We start from the raw sequence: 15,524 nt of genomic DNA, 5'->3' as shown, positions 1-15,524 counted from the left end.
TTAATAAATTATGAGGCTTTTGTTAATATAGATTAACATGCCCATGTGATGGGCTATTCGTACACAGTAACATACACATATATAAAGTAATGATTATTTTGAAACAATGAGTTTTTCAATCTAATATATTTAAGTTTATGATGTTGTTCGTACACAGTAATCTAATGATTACTTTGATTGGCTTAAAAGTTTTGTGATTCTTCAATCTGTTGTTTAAATACAAGCCATGAATATTATATATATATATATATATATTTATATATTGTATAATGATGCTGATTGTGGAGTCATTAATCTGGACTACCTTTTCATCATATAATATATGCCTATGCGATGGGCTTCGGTACACGGTATATTAAATAAAGTAATGGTTACTTTAGAACAGTGAATTGATGGCATCTAATTGTTTCATGAATATATATATATATATATATTTGATTTGTTTACTAAAATTAACAATCATGAGATGGGTTCTCAGTTAAGAAGAATTATATATATATATATATATATTAGTAATATATTTCTTTGATTGGTTAACCCATGAGATGGGAATTTGAACAGCGTATAATTAAAAGTTTTTATTTTTTATTTTTATTGTATAAAGCGGCTGCACATGGCCAGTACCAACACCCATGAGATTGGGTGTTAGTAAAGGAAATCCATTAATTACCAGATTTATGTTCCTTTTATAAAATATATGAGATTTTGATTTCCTAATTATGGCCTTCGAGCAAAGGACTTTCTGTGTGATGGACTGTCCATGTATTAGTCACTAAAAACTCATGTGTACCTAGTGGTTGCGGCTGCACAGTGATAGAAAAGGCAAATTTTTATTGCTTTTAAAATCACACCCATGTGATGGGCTATTCATCATTATATTGGAATTGTGTTCCTAAGAAACACTAAACCATATAAATATAATATTTAGTATTGCATTTGTTTGAAGTTTGAAGATGATCAACGGCATTTTTTTGTCTTTTGTCATTAGTGGCATGATCAGTTTCACATACTGTACGTTTCAACCACTAGGTTGTTTCTTGGATGCAATCAGTTTTATTACTTTGCTTTAAAGGACATATGCATGTATTTGTATGCATATTAAAGTTTGATTGCAGGTAGATTAATTATTTAATCTCTCTCATGGCCGGGTTTGGTTTTACAGGAATCCTTAAAGGATGGTGGGATAATGTTCTCACTGACATTCAGAAAGCTGAAATCTTTTCTGCTACCAAGATTGTTAAAGATGAAGCTACTCAACAATCAGGCCCTGCTCCTGATGCCGTTTACACACTCATTACCACCATTATCCAACATTTTGTTGGCCCTGAAGGTGCTAATAGTGAACGGAGTCGTGAACTTCTACAAAATCTAAGATGTCCATCTTTAACTCATTTTCGGTGGTATAAAGATGTATTCTTGGCAAAGGTTCTCCAACTCAATGATGCAAATCATGAGCACTGGAAAGCCAAATTTGTAGATGGTTTACCAACCTTCTTTGCTGAAAGAATCAGGAAAAAGCTTAGAGATATGAATAATGGTATCTCTATCCCTTACAGAAACTATACCTATGGTGGATTAGTCAACATTGTAATCCAGGAAGGTCTAGCCCTCTGTAATGATCTGAAGTTACAATCCCAGTTAAAATCCCAAAGATTAACTGGTCGAAAGGAAGTAGGTGAATTTTGTGATCAATTTGCCTACCAAACTCCCTTATCTTATCCTAAACCCAGGAAAAGAAATAAGGTTGAAAAACCTTATAAAAGGAAGTATTCCAAAAGAAAGAATTATTCAAAGGAAAAGGATAATTCTAGACAGTATACTAAGCCTAAAAGGAAATATACTCCTAAAGCAAAGGGTAAAGGAAAGCCCAAGGCTGAGGCTAAATGTTTCAAATGTGGACGTATTGGCCACTATGCGAACAAATGCAGAACTAAGGAGAAACTCAGTAGTTTTCACATAGAAGAAGAACTGAGACTTCAATTAAGTAAATTATTACTTAATACTAGTTCTTCTGAACCAGAATCATCAAGTGATTACGGAGATGTTGTCATGGAATTACAGTCTTCTTCTTCCTCTGAAGCAGAGATTGAAAACCCTAGATGTTCCTGTAATCATGAGCCTGATGATTATTATAAGGCAATTGTTGAGATGAATGGGTTAAGCTTAAATGTTTTAACTTCAACTCAACAATCCTTATCGGATCTTATAGATCATATCCAGGATCCTCAAATCAATATGAAAGTCTTTGAAATAAGTTCTGCTCTGGCACGATCTAATGAGGATACGGATAATCCAGATTTTCTGAGAGCAGAAAATCATTACAGTATGAAAGAAGTTCTACGCAGATTAGAACACCAAGGACAAAATTCTCGTCCTGCTAATCTCCCTGATCTTAAAATGGAGATTAATCTTTTAAAAGAAGAAATTCGCCAATTAAAGTCTAGTCAGACTAAGATGGATTTGGAGATTACTCTTTTAAAAGCAAAATCTGCAATCCCATCTTCATCATCCAATGATGAAGTTCCTCAATCCGAAGGTACTAATTATCTTCAACTCTTGAATCAAGTTACTTACCAAAAATGGTATATATCTATCAATTTGGTAATTAATCAAGAGTACACAATCACTAATGCAATTGCCTTAGTTGATAGTGGTGCAGACATGAACTGCATACAGGAAGGATTGGTGCCCACTCAATATTTTGAGAAAACCACTCAAGGCCTTACCAGTGCAAGTGGCGGTAAGATGCAGATTAAGTATAAACTTAATCATGTTTTCATTTGTAAAGAAGGTATTTGTCTCCCATCTACTTTCTTACTCATCAGAAACATGGCACAACAAGTTATTTTGGGCACTCCCTTTTTAGCTTTGATTATGCCAATTGAGAAAATTGATTCTCATGGAATATGCTCTACTTTACATGGTCAGTCAATCACTTTCCAGTTCTTGACCCCACCAGTAAATAAGCATATCAATGCTCTTAAAGATAACATTATCTTTAAGGAAAAGCAACTGAATTATTTGCAAAAGGAGGTATCCTCCTTAGCAATTAATCAAAGATTGGTACAGCCCACTGAGCAACAGAAAATTGAGTCACTCCGACAACACTTTCTAAAGGAAATCTGTAGTGAGATTCCTAATGCTTTTTGGGCCAGAAAGAAGCATATTGTTTCTTTACCCTATGTAAAGGGGTTTACCGATAGCATGATTCCTTCTAAAGCTAGTCCCAGCCACATGAAGGCTGACTACTTGGAATTATGTAAGACTGAAATCAGCTCTTTAATGGCTAAGAAGCTTGTCACTACTAGCTACTCCTCCTGGAGTTGCAGAGCTTTTTATGTCAATAAAAATGCTGAAAAAGAACGAGGAATTCCTCGATTGGTTATTGATTATCGACCACTTAATCTTACTTTAAGTTGGATCCGCTACCCAATTCCCAACATCAAAGATCTTCTAGATAGGTTACAATCTGCTGTGATCTTTTCTAAATTTGATCTTAAATCTGGATATTACCAGGTACAAATTGCAGAAGAAGACAGGTACAAGACAGCCTTTTGCGTACCTTTCGGACAGTATGAATGGACAGTGATGCCGTTTGGATTAAAAAATGCTCATTCAGAATTTCAACATATTTTGAATGACATATTTAATCCTTTCACTGAATTTTCTATTGTTTATGTTGATGATATTCTTATATACTCAAAATCAATTGATCAGCATTATAAACATTTGAAAATTTTCAAAGATGTCATTTACCGAAGTGGTTTAGTAGTTTCTGCTCCTAAACTAAAACTGTTTTTAACTAAGGTCAGATTTCTTGGTCATGAAATTTGTGATGGGAAAATTAGACCTATTGATCGCAGTATTGAGTTCGCCTCTAAATTTCCAGATGAAATCAAGGATAAAACTCAACTTCAAAGATTTCTGGGTAGCTTGAATTATATTCGAAGTCACTACAAAAATCTTGCACAGGATACAGCAATTTTGTACACCAGGTTAAGGAAATCTCCTTCCCCATGGACTTTGGATCACACCAAGGCAGTCCAGAAGATTAAACTCAGAGCCAAACAAATTCCTTGCTTAGCTCTAGCCAATTCTTCATGGTTCAAAATTGTGGAAACAGATGCCTCCAATATTGGATACGGTGGTATTCTTAAACAGAAAAATCCAAACACAGGAACAGAGGAGCTTGTTCGCTTCACTTCAGGAACTTGGAAAAATGCACAATTAAATTATTCAACCATAAAAAAGGAAATTCTTTCTTTGGTTAAATGCATTTATAAATTCCAAGATGATTTAATCAATCAGAAATTCTTGTTACGCATTGATTGTAGTGCTGCTAAACAAGTACTGGAAAAAGATGTAAAAAATTTAGTTTCCAAACAGATATTTGCTGGTTGGCAAGCTGATTTATCTGCTTTTGATTTTTCTATTGAATATATTAAAGGCAGTTCTAATTCTTTACCTGATTTTCTAACTCGTGAATTTTTGCAGGGTTCATGAATCAGCCCCCCCATGGGCAGGGCCGGGGTAATACTCCAAAGGCTCGTGGCAAAAACAAGGCTAAGGCCAAAGTGGTTATACCACTCACTGATGATCAATTTCCATATTTGGAACATGTTGCTGATCTGCTCAAAACTCCTTCTAAAGGAAGCAGTAGTTCCCAGCAACAACAACAGAAACCAACCATGAAAGAGGTTCTTGAACAAGAAACTCCATGGATACCTAATCAAAGGTATATTCAAACAGTATTGGTACTGGATTCTCAAGATGAGCAATGGATGCCAGATCCTTGGGAAGTAAAATCCAGATATTTCCAAACTCAACAATATGCTGCACCAGATGGTCGCCATAGATATATCTATGAAGCCATTCTTACTGAAACTTCCTCTGTGGAAATCAACCACACGAAGCAATTTCCGAATTCCAAAGATAGTCCTCTTACTTATAGTAAAGCTATCTTTAAGAGGCTTATACGGCCTAGTGACTGGGGATTAAATCCCAATTTGCCAAGGAAAATATCATATGGTCACAGTTACAATTATTGGGATTATATCTCAGCATGGACATATTCGTTCTTTTATCAAAATCCGATCAGAAAGAAAACAATGGAATATATGGATAAGATTCCAAAGTTAACTATTCCAGAACCAGAAATCTTTAACCCATTTGAACTTGTTAAAGATATGATCAGAAAACAACAACCATTAATTACCGAAGCTGATTTAATGGTTAAATGCATGGATTTTATGAGGAACAAATTTGTTAAATCCTTTGAATCCTCCACTCCCACAGTAAGAGATGATGCATCCATGGTGTCAGTCTCTAGCCATACCAGTCAAGAAGGCAATCAGTTTTCTTGTCTTGCAGGTTATGCTCAAGATCCCAATGAAGATCTTAATTCCGAAGACGAGATTTCAATAGCAGATTATTGGGACTCTCTCACAGGACATTTGAAGGACAAGATGAATCCACCCAAAAAGTAAAGATTCCTCTTATCCTACCGACAGAAGAAGACAAAGAACTTTTCCCAAAAGTCTTTGATTCAACAGTATTCCCTTCATCAGATGTCTACTTTCCATCAGATAAGGAGACAACACTTAGTGGTGGGCCGACCGACTGCATTATTCTAGCACACGATCCCATGCACTATGCGGACTTCAAATTGTTAATTTCAAGTCCATTTTATGTATAAATAGAAGGCAATATTTACCTTCAATGTATCTTTCAATTTTCTTTTCTCTCCTCTGTAATATTTTTCTGTACAAGTTTGAAGTTGAATAAAGAAAGTTTTCTGTAAGTCTGTTCAATACTTGTTTAAATTTTGTTATTTTAAACTTGTAATCTATCGATCCTTTGCATAATTATAGATCTATTATATGTGATATAATTAATTAATAGAGGCGGCATTGTAAAGGGCTGATCTACTAGAGATTGTTTTTCCCTAACCGAATAAGTTTATTTTATTTTATCTTGTTTAGAATTTTTGTAGGCCCTAAATTAGGTATAGGACAAAGCCTTGTACTATATTCTCAAAATCTAGGGTTGAAGTTCTTGAAGAGTTTAAGAAAATATTCAAACAAGATAAGAGTCAAGGCTTCCAATGGAGAAATTTGGAAGCACAAGGTGATCATGAGATGATATTTATCCGGCCATGAGAGGGGATTAGCACTATTTATGGTGCAACATGATTTTATTTGCATGCTTGTAATTATGTGATGATTATATACTTAATATCATGCTTAATCCATGAATTGCTTTAATTATGTTTTATTTAATTTTAAACTAGATAAAATTGGAATTTCTTATTTGGGTAGTTTTGGGAAAATTAGCACTTTCCAAAATATTTTTAAAAATTTGATTTTTTGAAAATTAAAAATTTTATTTTTAATTAAATTTTGTGGAAAGTGTAGGATTATCCCATTGTTAAACTCAAGAAATTGAGCTAAGTTGACCTAAATGGATTAGGCTCATTGAGCCTAAAAGAAATTTTTTTAAAAAATAGATTCCAATATTATTTAGATTAAAATTAATATTGTAATATGTTGATATTATCCACATAGGATGTATGGAATTTAAAACTCTATAATTTTAAAAATCAAGTGGGAGGGGGATTTAATTTTAAATTCCACAGCCTTCCATTGTCGATCTATTGTAAGGTGTAACAAGTACCTCGCCACAAATCTTGGGTGCTCCTCCGGAGGGTATTTGTTTCACTGGTTACTAGATATAGATCTTGTAATGATAGAACTAGCGGCAGGCGGATGAGGATGATCACCATTAGGAGACGGACCGCATTCAATTGCATTACTTCTAGACAATGGTATACACTTGACTAAGTGGGAGTACGCTCCACTTCAGGGGGTATTTTCACTTAGAGACCAAGGTTAAATCGGTTGCCACATTTCATTTGGCATGAGATGCATAAATAGTGGGATATAGTGGAAATTGTTTCCGTCTAATTAAGGTAGTGACATGATCTCTTGGTAGTGGCATGTTCTTATTACCCCCTAAGAGAAATGAGTGAATACCTACAAGGATTATGACTACCGTTGTTTTTATTATATCAGTGGTTTAGAGGGACCTATGGAATGGCTATATGAAAACTAAAGTTTATTTTTATTTCTGTATGTATGTCGTTTTATTTATGCGTGAATGTTTATATATATTTCAGATGTCGAATGTTTTCAGTCCACTTGCTGCTATACTTAAGGACAACAAATTAACTGGGTCAAACTTTGTTAACTGGAAGATAAATCTTCACATTGTACTTACTGCACATGAGTACAAATTTGTGTTCACTCAAGAGTGCCCTCCTATGCCTAGCCCTGATGACGACCAGGAGCTAAAAGAAATGTATGAGAAGTGGCAAAAGGCTGATGAAATAGCCAAGTGCTATATTTTAGCTTCAATGTCAAACGTTTTACAACATCAGCATCAGTCTTTTGTCACTGCTCATGACATTTTGCTAAACCTTAAGGAAATATTTGGGGAACAAAGTAGAGCGGCACAACAAGTCGCAATGAAACAGATTATGAACGCTCATATGCCCGAAGGAACTCCAGTTGGTGAATACCTTTTAAAAATGATTTCTTATTTCAGTGAACTGGAGGTTCTCGAGGCAGACATAGATGGTGAGACCCAGGTTGATATAATTCTGCAATCATTGCCAGAGTCATTCAATCAGTTCAAACTAAATTATTCTATGAATAGTATGGCTTATTCTTTATCAGAATTGATGAATGCTCTGCAAGCTGCAGAAGGAATTTTTAAGGGTCAAGGGAGTGTTCATACAGTGGAAAATGGTTCTTCTTCTCATGGAAAGCCGAAAGGCAAGAACCATAATAAGAAAGCAAGGTTCCACTGTCCCGAAAAATGATGGTACTAGTGGTGGAATTGTCAAGTCTAAGGGCAAGGCTAAAATCAAAGGAAATTGTTTCCATTGTGGTAAAGAAGGACACTGGAAAAGGAATTGTCGGGTGTATCTAGCAGAGAAGCACTCTGAAGGTATGCGTTAGTTACTCATTATTAAGACATGATATGTGGTTGGATCTACGGATACCTGGTTTGTAGATTTTGGAGCCACTAATCATGTTTGCAATTTATTGCAGGGGTTCTAGGAAATCAGAAGACTGAGTGAAGGGGAGATATTTATCTTCATCTTGCTTCAGAAGCAAGGGTAGCAGCAGTATCAGTATGAGTAGTTATTTTGAAATAAATGATAGAAGTTTATTATTAAAGATTGTCTTTATGTACTAGATAGTATAAAATACTTGATTTCTATTTCAGTTTTTTCAAAATCTGGGTTTTTCAATATCTTTTAATTCAAAAGTTTTTAAAATAATAAAAATAAAAGGTTTATTTATTCTGGTACATTGATGGATGGTCTTTATTTGATTACTCCCACACCTCACTCCTTATATGATACTGAAATAATTGTTATGATGATCAGTTATTCAAGTCTACCAATATTCTTTTAGGGTTCTTTCTTAAGCAGTTCCAAACACTACCAAGGAATTGTAAACCTGGTGAAAGCCTTGTTTACAAAATTTATGTAAATGGGAGTGTCCTACACTTGTGTGGAAAGGAAAGTTTGAGAAGATAGGACCGAGAATAGATGTTTGTCTATTTGTGGGCTACCCAAATGGTACAAATGGTTATTCATTTTATGATCCTAAGGAACAGAAAGTGTTCATTAGCACGAATACTACATTTCTTGAGGAGGATTATATAATGAATCACTATCCTCGAAGCAATATTGTTTTAGAAGATATGATAGATACACCAATCAATCCAAGATTGGATATGACAATTATGGATGATGAGATATCATAAACTACAAGTCCATAATCTCTTATTATATCGGAACCTTAACGTAGTAGGAGGGTTATCAGGCCATTTGACAGGTTAATGCTTTTGGGAAAGTTTGACGAGGCGATCCCAGAATAGCTAGATCCCTCTACACTTATGAAAAGGTTACGAATCATTGTGACTCGGAACATTAATTTTGATCGTGGTCAAATCATTTGAACATGATAGAACGTGAATGGGCCTTGTGTATACAAGAAGAGTGATGGAAGTGTGGTGGTGTTTTAAAGAGATAGTTCAGCACGGGGATATTGTTGTCACTAAGATTGCATCTGCAAATAACCTTGCAAATACTTTCGCTAAGACTCTACCTATTAGGGTTTTTGAGTCTCGTATTGAAGGGTTGGGTGTTAGATGTAATGGTAATTGGCTTTGAGTGCAAGTGGGAGATTGTTGGGATTATATGCCCTACACGCCAATTATTTATTATTAATTCGATATTTTATTAATAAATATGATATTCATGCATTGGGCTTTACATATATTTACATGAGATGCATTATTGTCCTCAAGTTGCATTATAGGTGACTTGAGTGTGTAAATGAGATTAACACATAGGAGATTTGGGCTCACCGGTTTCTTGCACCTTAGCATTGTTCGCAGTCAGTGATAAAAGTTGGGTACTTTTATCTGTAAGACTATAACACATTTGACCTCTATAAGATAGGATGGTTTGTCTCGACCATTGGGGTAGTTGACTATAAGGCAGTGTGTTAGTGTGCTTGGAGTACACTGAACTGGATCACCGTAAGATCACACCATACAAATTACTGCTATTATTTTGGTGTGATTCTTAACTACTAGATGTATTAAGTTCTAAATCCCGAGAGGTTTAGTGGACTAAAGTTTCAGTATTGGTCACTTTGACTTACCAACATGTGAAATCTTTTAAGGTCAATACCATGGTATCTTGGGTGGCTAATGTTGGAGCTCTGGGAACACAAATGCTCAACATGGAATCCACGCTCTTTATAAGAGTTGGAATATCCCCTTGGTGTAATTTAATAAGTTTGATCACTGAAACCTGGCCAGAACATTTTAGTAAAATGTTTACTATTATTTATTGAGAAAAATATTTATTTTGAAAAATTATTTTATAACATAAATTCAGTGATCATAAGGATTAAATTGGTTACTCAATGAATACAAGAAGTAAGCATGCCTTAGGTGGGACAGTATTTATTTTCCTTGGGGCTACTTATGGATATTCGGTAGTGGAAGGACTTATATATAGTTATTTAGTATGAAAATTTTCTAAATCCTAAAGTGCAATTACAATATTATTGTGGTGCTTATTGTAATTAATTAGATATGTCTATCTAATTAGATAGGATAAAGTTATGAGATAACTTTATCTCTATCTAATTGGAGCTAGGATAGGAATCCCTTTTGATCCTCATCTCTAGCCCCATCTATATACACGATATATCTCTCTTATTCGGTAATACATACAATCTCAAAGAATATGCAGAATAACGAGAGTGAGAGATATAGGGTTTCCACAAACCTGTGTATCCCGGGGATATAGAGGTGAAGGTTTACTAGTGTTCAAGGCAAAATGAGAACCAAGGTGAAGGTTTACTAGTGTTCAAGGCAAAATGAGAACCAATCTAATTCACTGTTATTCGTGAAGTGTTGACGATTAATCAATCGTCCAAAGGTATGAGATCCCTTTACAGTATTAATTGATTTGATGAAATATCACGTGGATATGATCCTAAAAAATTATTAAATGCTTCCGTTGTGCCCTCCAACAAGAACAATGGATCATAAGGGAAACAAGCTACGGTTTCGGAACCTTATGTTAGTTTTTGCGATTTTTTTTCCTTTGCTTGAAATTTTATTTATTTTTCTTTATTTTTTTACTTACTTTGAGTATACGAAATACCCCAAAGTAACTTTATACTCGAAAATTACATACCATGTGGATAAAATATATGGGGTAATTTTTAGAAAGTTTACTCATTCTTATTATCTATATACCCTATAAAAGTGTATTCAATTTTGATATTTTTATATACATTTTAAAATAATTTTTTTAATTTACAAAAATATTATACACCACGTTTCCTTTTTACACACTGTTTTTGTTTTCTTTCTTTCTTTTTTCTTTTTTTCCAAAGAGTCGACGTTTCCTTTTTACACACTGTTTTTGTTTTCTTTCTTTCTTCTTTTTTTCCCCAAAGAGTCAACGTTTCCTTTTTCTAAAAGGCATCAATAGTTAAGATGTCTTTCTTTTTTACATACTAATTTTGTTTTATTTATTTCTTCTTTTTTCCCAAAGAGTCGACGTTTCTTTTTTTCTAAAAAGCATAAACAGTTAAGATGCCTTTTTACTTTTATATTTAAAAGATACGTCTATTATGAAAGGTTGTCTACCGCTTATATATACCTACGAGTAATATGGTCTCAAGAAAAAAAAAAAAAAAAATTATTTCATATTATCTTCTTCTCTACAAATCTTTTTTCTCATTTTCAGCCCAACATTATAAGTGCACTATACTTCTTAAATAAATTATATATCTAGGTTACAATTCTTCTATCCTCTAAAAACTTTTTACGTCTCTTTGTATTTTTTATATTTTTTTCTATATCACATTATTATTGAAATATCTTAGAGTTTCATTTACATATAACTTTTATTCAATTTATTGTAATTATTACATGAAAGAGTTTCTTGATAAAACTATCTCTATCTTTCTATGTATATACATTTTTGTCGTTGCTTCGCAATAAGTTGACAACACTGCCAATAATAAATAGAGTCAATGTTGCGATTTTTTATTTATAGATAACAATTTATGATTATGATATAATTTTAGTGTTTCTAATTATCTGTAATTTTTTAAATTTTGAAGTATCGTACAACAAGTGTTTTAATTTAAAATGTAATTGTTCAATTTACATTATTTTAAGAGTGACAGATATTATAAAAACACAATTAAAATAAGTGTTTCAATTGAAAAAGGTCACTAACTCATTATTTGGGTGTTCATAATTAATCAATTTTATAAATGACCTACCGAATAATAAAAAACACATGTAAAATAACTAAAATTATAATTAAAATATTGATAAAATAGTCAAACACTGAATGGATTAAGTTGTATATTTTAGGATCTTTTTTTAAAAAACAAGATATATTTGTGTAATGTATAATGTTATACTATATTTTTTAATTCATATAATATGGTAAGGGGAGGTGGGGTTCCCATTTTTCTTAGAAGTATGAAACCTTCTTTGCTATTCAATTTGAAATTTTCTTATTCTTTAGTCTCTCATAATATGACTCGGAGTATTGCTGCGATGTTTTTGTAATAATAATAATGATGATGATGATTTCCATCCAACTTTTTTTAGCTAAGTTACACTTGGTACTCATTTGTCCCAATTGGCATGTTGCACGTGTTCCTTGCATCATTTATGTGGTAGACATACGTATTAATAAATTATTCAAATTATACATAATAAGTACTATTGATAAAGGTGGTGATATATGATAATTATACTAGGCAATATTAAGATTCTACATACTTATTGATAAACACTATTTTACCTACTATTATCTTTTTAGATATGTGTGTTTTATTTAATAATCCATTTACTTTTTATTATAATGTGTTCTAAATGTTTTCTTTGTCAGCTACGGTCTAGTGGCATCAACCCATACAAACTAAGGAAAACTTTTTGGTTAAATAAAAAAGTTTATTCTCTTTTGAAGCTTTTGGCATTTGGTAATTATATCTACGACATTGTAATTCATGCTATGGGCTTTTTATGATGTCTATGATCATATTTTGGATATTGAACTTTTGTCACTATAAATTTCTATGTATTTTTTTCACTATACTGATCCAAAAATTTTTATGCATTTTTTTTTTTTTTTTCTCATGTATCAATAATCATATACAGACTCTCTTTATCATTTCAAAGTTTTATTTTTTTAAGTTATTTATTATTGGTTATTTTAAGTAACTTATTAAAAAAAAAAAAAAAAACTAAACTACTTAATGAGTTACAATCTTAACAACAAACACACTTTTTAAAAGTCATATCCTTAATGCAAAAGACTTCTAATATTTTAATAATTAGACAGAAAGATGATTAATACCCTATATAAATCATGTTAACGGTTATGTGACCTTTTTAAATTATTTATATTAATAGTTATCACTCAAAAAATTAATAATAATTCTAATTAAATTATTTTCTATTTGTATACAATTTTATTAATTAAACATTAGCTTAAATAAGTTAATAAAAAATAATTAAAGAGATTTTAAATTTACATTATTGTTATTAAAAAGTTTAATCCGAAAGAACACATCAATTATTGAAGGACACGAACGTTCTTATAAATGACACAACCTTTCACAAATGACACATATGTCGGATCAAATAGTAAAATAACAGTTGTCCAACATATTCAATACAACAACTAAAACTAAATGATCACGGAGTAAATAACAAGATTAACATAAATATCAATAAGGGAGAAATTAGAAAAAGTCGCATCACCATTCGGTAAAAATCAACCAAAGAAAAATTAAATACCAATTAAAAATGAATTTTCAGCTAAAAGGAGTCACTGTGATAAAAAAAATATTACTAGTTAGTCAATATTCCGTAATAAAAAATATTTTCTTCTTTCATTTTTTGGTTTGGAAGATTCAAAATTAAAGTCAATTTTATTTTATTTTGAGATAAAATAATATATAAAATACAATTATATATATATATATATATATATATATATATATATATATATATATATATATATAATTCTTATTATTAAGATGGTAATAAACCAAAGGTAACATAACACTTTTTACATGCAAATGATTTGTTCAATTACATGGTTGTAATCATGGAAAAATAATAAAAGTAAATAAATAAAAATAAGTCATAGATTAAGCGAATATAAATGAGTATTCTTTGGGCCTCAACTATTGTCTGCTATATCATATTGTCCAAGCAATGTCGAAAGATAAATTTTCAATAATTGGGTTTTTCGATCTCCTGTTCGTTTCGTGTTTGAAATAATGAAAAGGCTTCCTTGACGCAGGGAGAGAAGAGAGAAAAAATAAATAATTTTTCTGATGAATAATCTGTTAAGGGGTAATTTAATAAAAAAAATTATCTCAGACAACCACTAAAACGAACGTCAGTTAAAAACACCCAATTGGAATAGTTGAGGGGGATTTTTTGTCAAAAATATTCGTAAAGGAGTATTTTGCAACTGAGTAATAATAAAGGGTTTTTTTTTTTTTTTTTTTTTTTTTTTTTTTTTTTTGCAATTAGCCCTTTGTACAATATGTATATAATTAGATAATGAAATATATAATATTTAAAAACTTATAGAGAATAAAATATATAATATTACAAAATTTATTTGTTTAGTTCATAAATGCTGACATGACATATTTAAACAAACACAAAAAAATAAAAATAAATCAACATGATTAATGCAATTAAAATAATAAATCATAATTAAACAAACGTAAAAAATAAAAAAAAAAATAAATCAATGCAATTAATGGAATTCAAATTATAATATATCTGTAATAAAACAAAGAATTTTGAATCATGTTAAAGAATTTTAAATTATTTTATTATTTGGTAAATTATTTTATTTTGTAATTTTTTTAATGATTTAAAACACCTTGATTGAATTGAATTAAACAAATACCTTTTTAATTTTAATTGGTAAATTATTTTATTATTTTATAAATTATTTTATTAAATAATTACCTATTTTATTTTAATAGGTAACTTATTTTAGTTGTTTTAATACTTTTATAAAAACTATTATTTTTTTTTCATTTTATTTATAGAAACTCAACTTGTTTTAGTTGTTTTAATAGTTTTATAGAAACTTTTTTTTATTTTATTATTTGGTAAATTATTTTATTAAATAGTTTCCTATTTTATTTTAATAGGTAACTTGTTTTAGTTGTTTTAATAGCTTTATATAAATTCTTTCATTTTATTGATATAAATTCTTTATTTTAATTCATTTTATTTATAGAAACTCTTTTATTTTAATTCAGTTTATATCAATTAATAATTTTTTTTACATTAATAAATAAATATTGAAACAATAATTTTTTTTACACTTTTAATAATAGTATATATATATATTTGTATATATATATATAAATAGGTAATTTGTGTTAGAATTTTATATAAATTATTTAAAAAAACTAATTATTTAAAAAAACTTTTTTTATATCAGTTAATAATTTTTTTTATATTAATAAATAAATAGTGAAAGTCTTTACATATTTAATAATAGTATAGATATAGATAGGGTGGGGGTTATAATTGTGTCGTGTGGTATTACTAAATAGGTAAACCCAAATTCAACCCATTTAATAATCGTATCAAGAACCCTCAATACTAACCTAGTGCGTTTTTTAAACGGGTAAACGTGTTAACCCGTTTAATGACCTGTTTATCAAAACGAGATATTTAATATTTAATCAAATAATAAATAATCAAATAATAAATAATAGAAATAAATTATCACAATTAACCCAAATATTCAAAATAAGAAAAAAAAAGGATATATAATGTTTATGTTGAAATCATTTAACTATTCATAGTAATTGAGTAACGTATTACATATGTCATATTCACGATTATAACATGTTGAG

General features: G+C 30.7%; 1 protein-coding gene across 1 annotated transcript; it reads left to right on the top strand.

Moving 5' to 3' along the window:
* Window positions 1–7,174: 7,174 nt before the first annotated feature.
* On the top strand, window positions 7,175–7,879 carry LOC132289458 (uncharacterized). Its single transcript, XM_059789986.1, has one exon. It carries the CDS (start codon window positions 7,175–7,177, stop codon window positions 7,877–7,879), a length of 705 nt encoding a protein of 234 aa, XP_059645969.1.
* The last annotated feature ends 7,645 nt before the right edge of the window (window positions 7,880–15,524 follow it).

The sequence above is a fragment of the Cornus florida genome, unplaced genomic scaffold (assembly GCF_030987335.1).
Source record: "Cornus florida cultivar Cherokee Brave unplaced genomic scaffold, ASM3098733v1 CherokeeBrave_3.0.0_Hap2_Chr02, whole genome shotgun sequence".
NCBI classification, from domain to species: Eukaryota; Viridiplantae; Streptophyta; class Magnoliopsida; order Cornales; family Cornaceae; genus Cornus; species Cornus florida.
Note: the sequence above shows the minus strand (reverse complement) of the source record. Positions and strands in the feature narration are given on the sequence as shown.

Bases quoted from the DNA above. Each gene is read 5' to 3' on its own strand.
- LOC132289458 (XM_059789986.1), top strand. From the start codon at position 7,175: ATGTCGAATGTTTTCAGTCCACTTGCTGCTATACTTAAGGACAACAAA.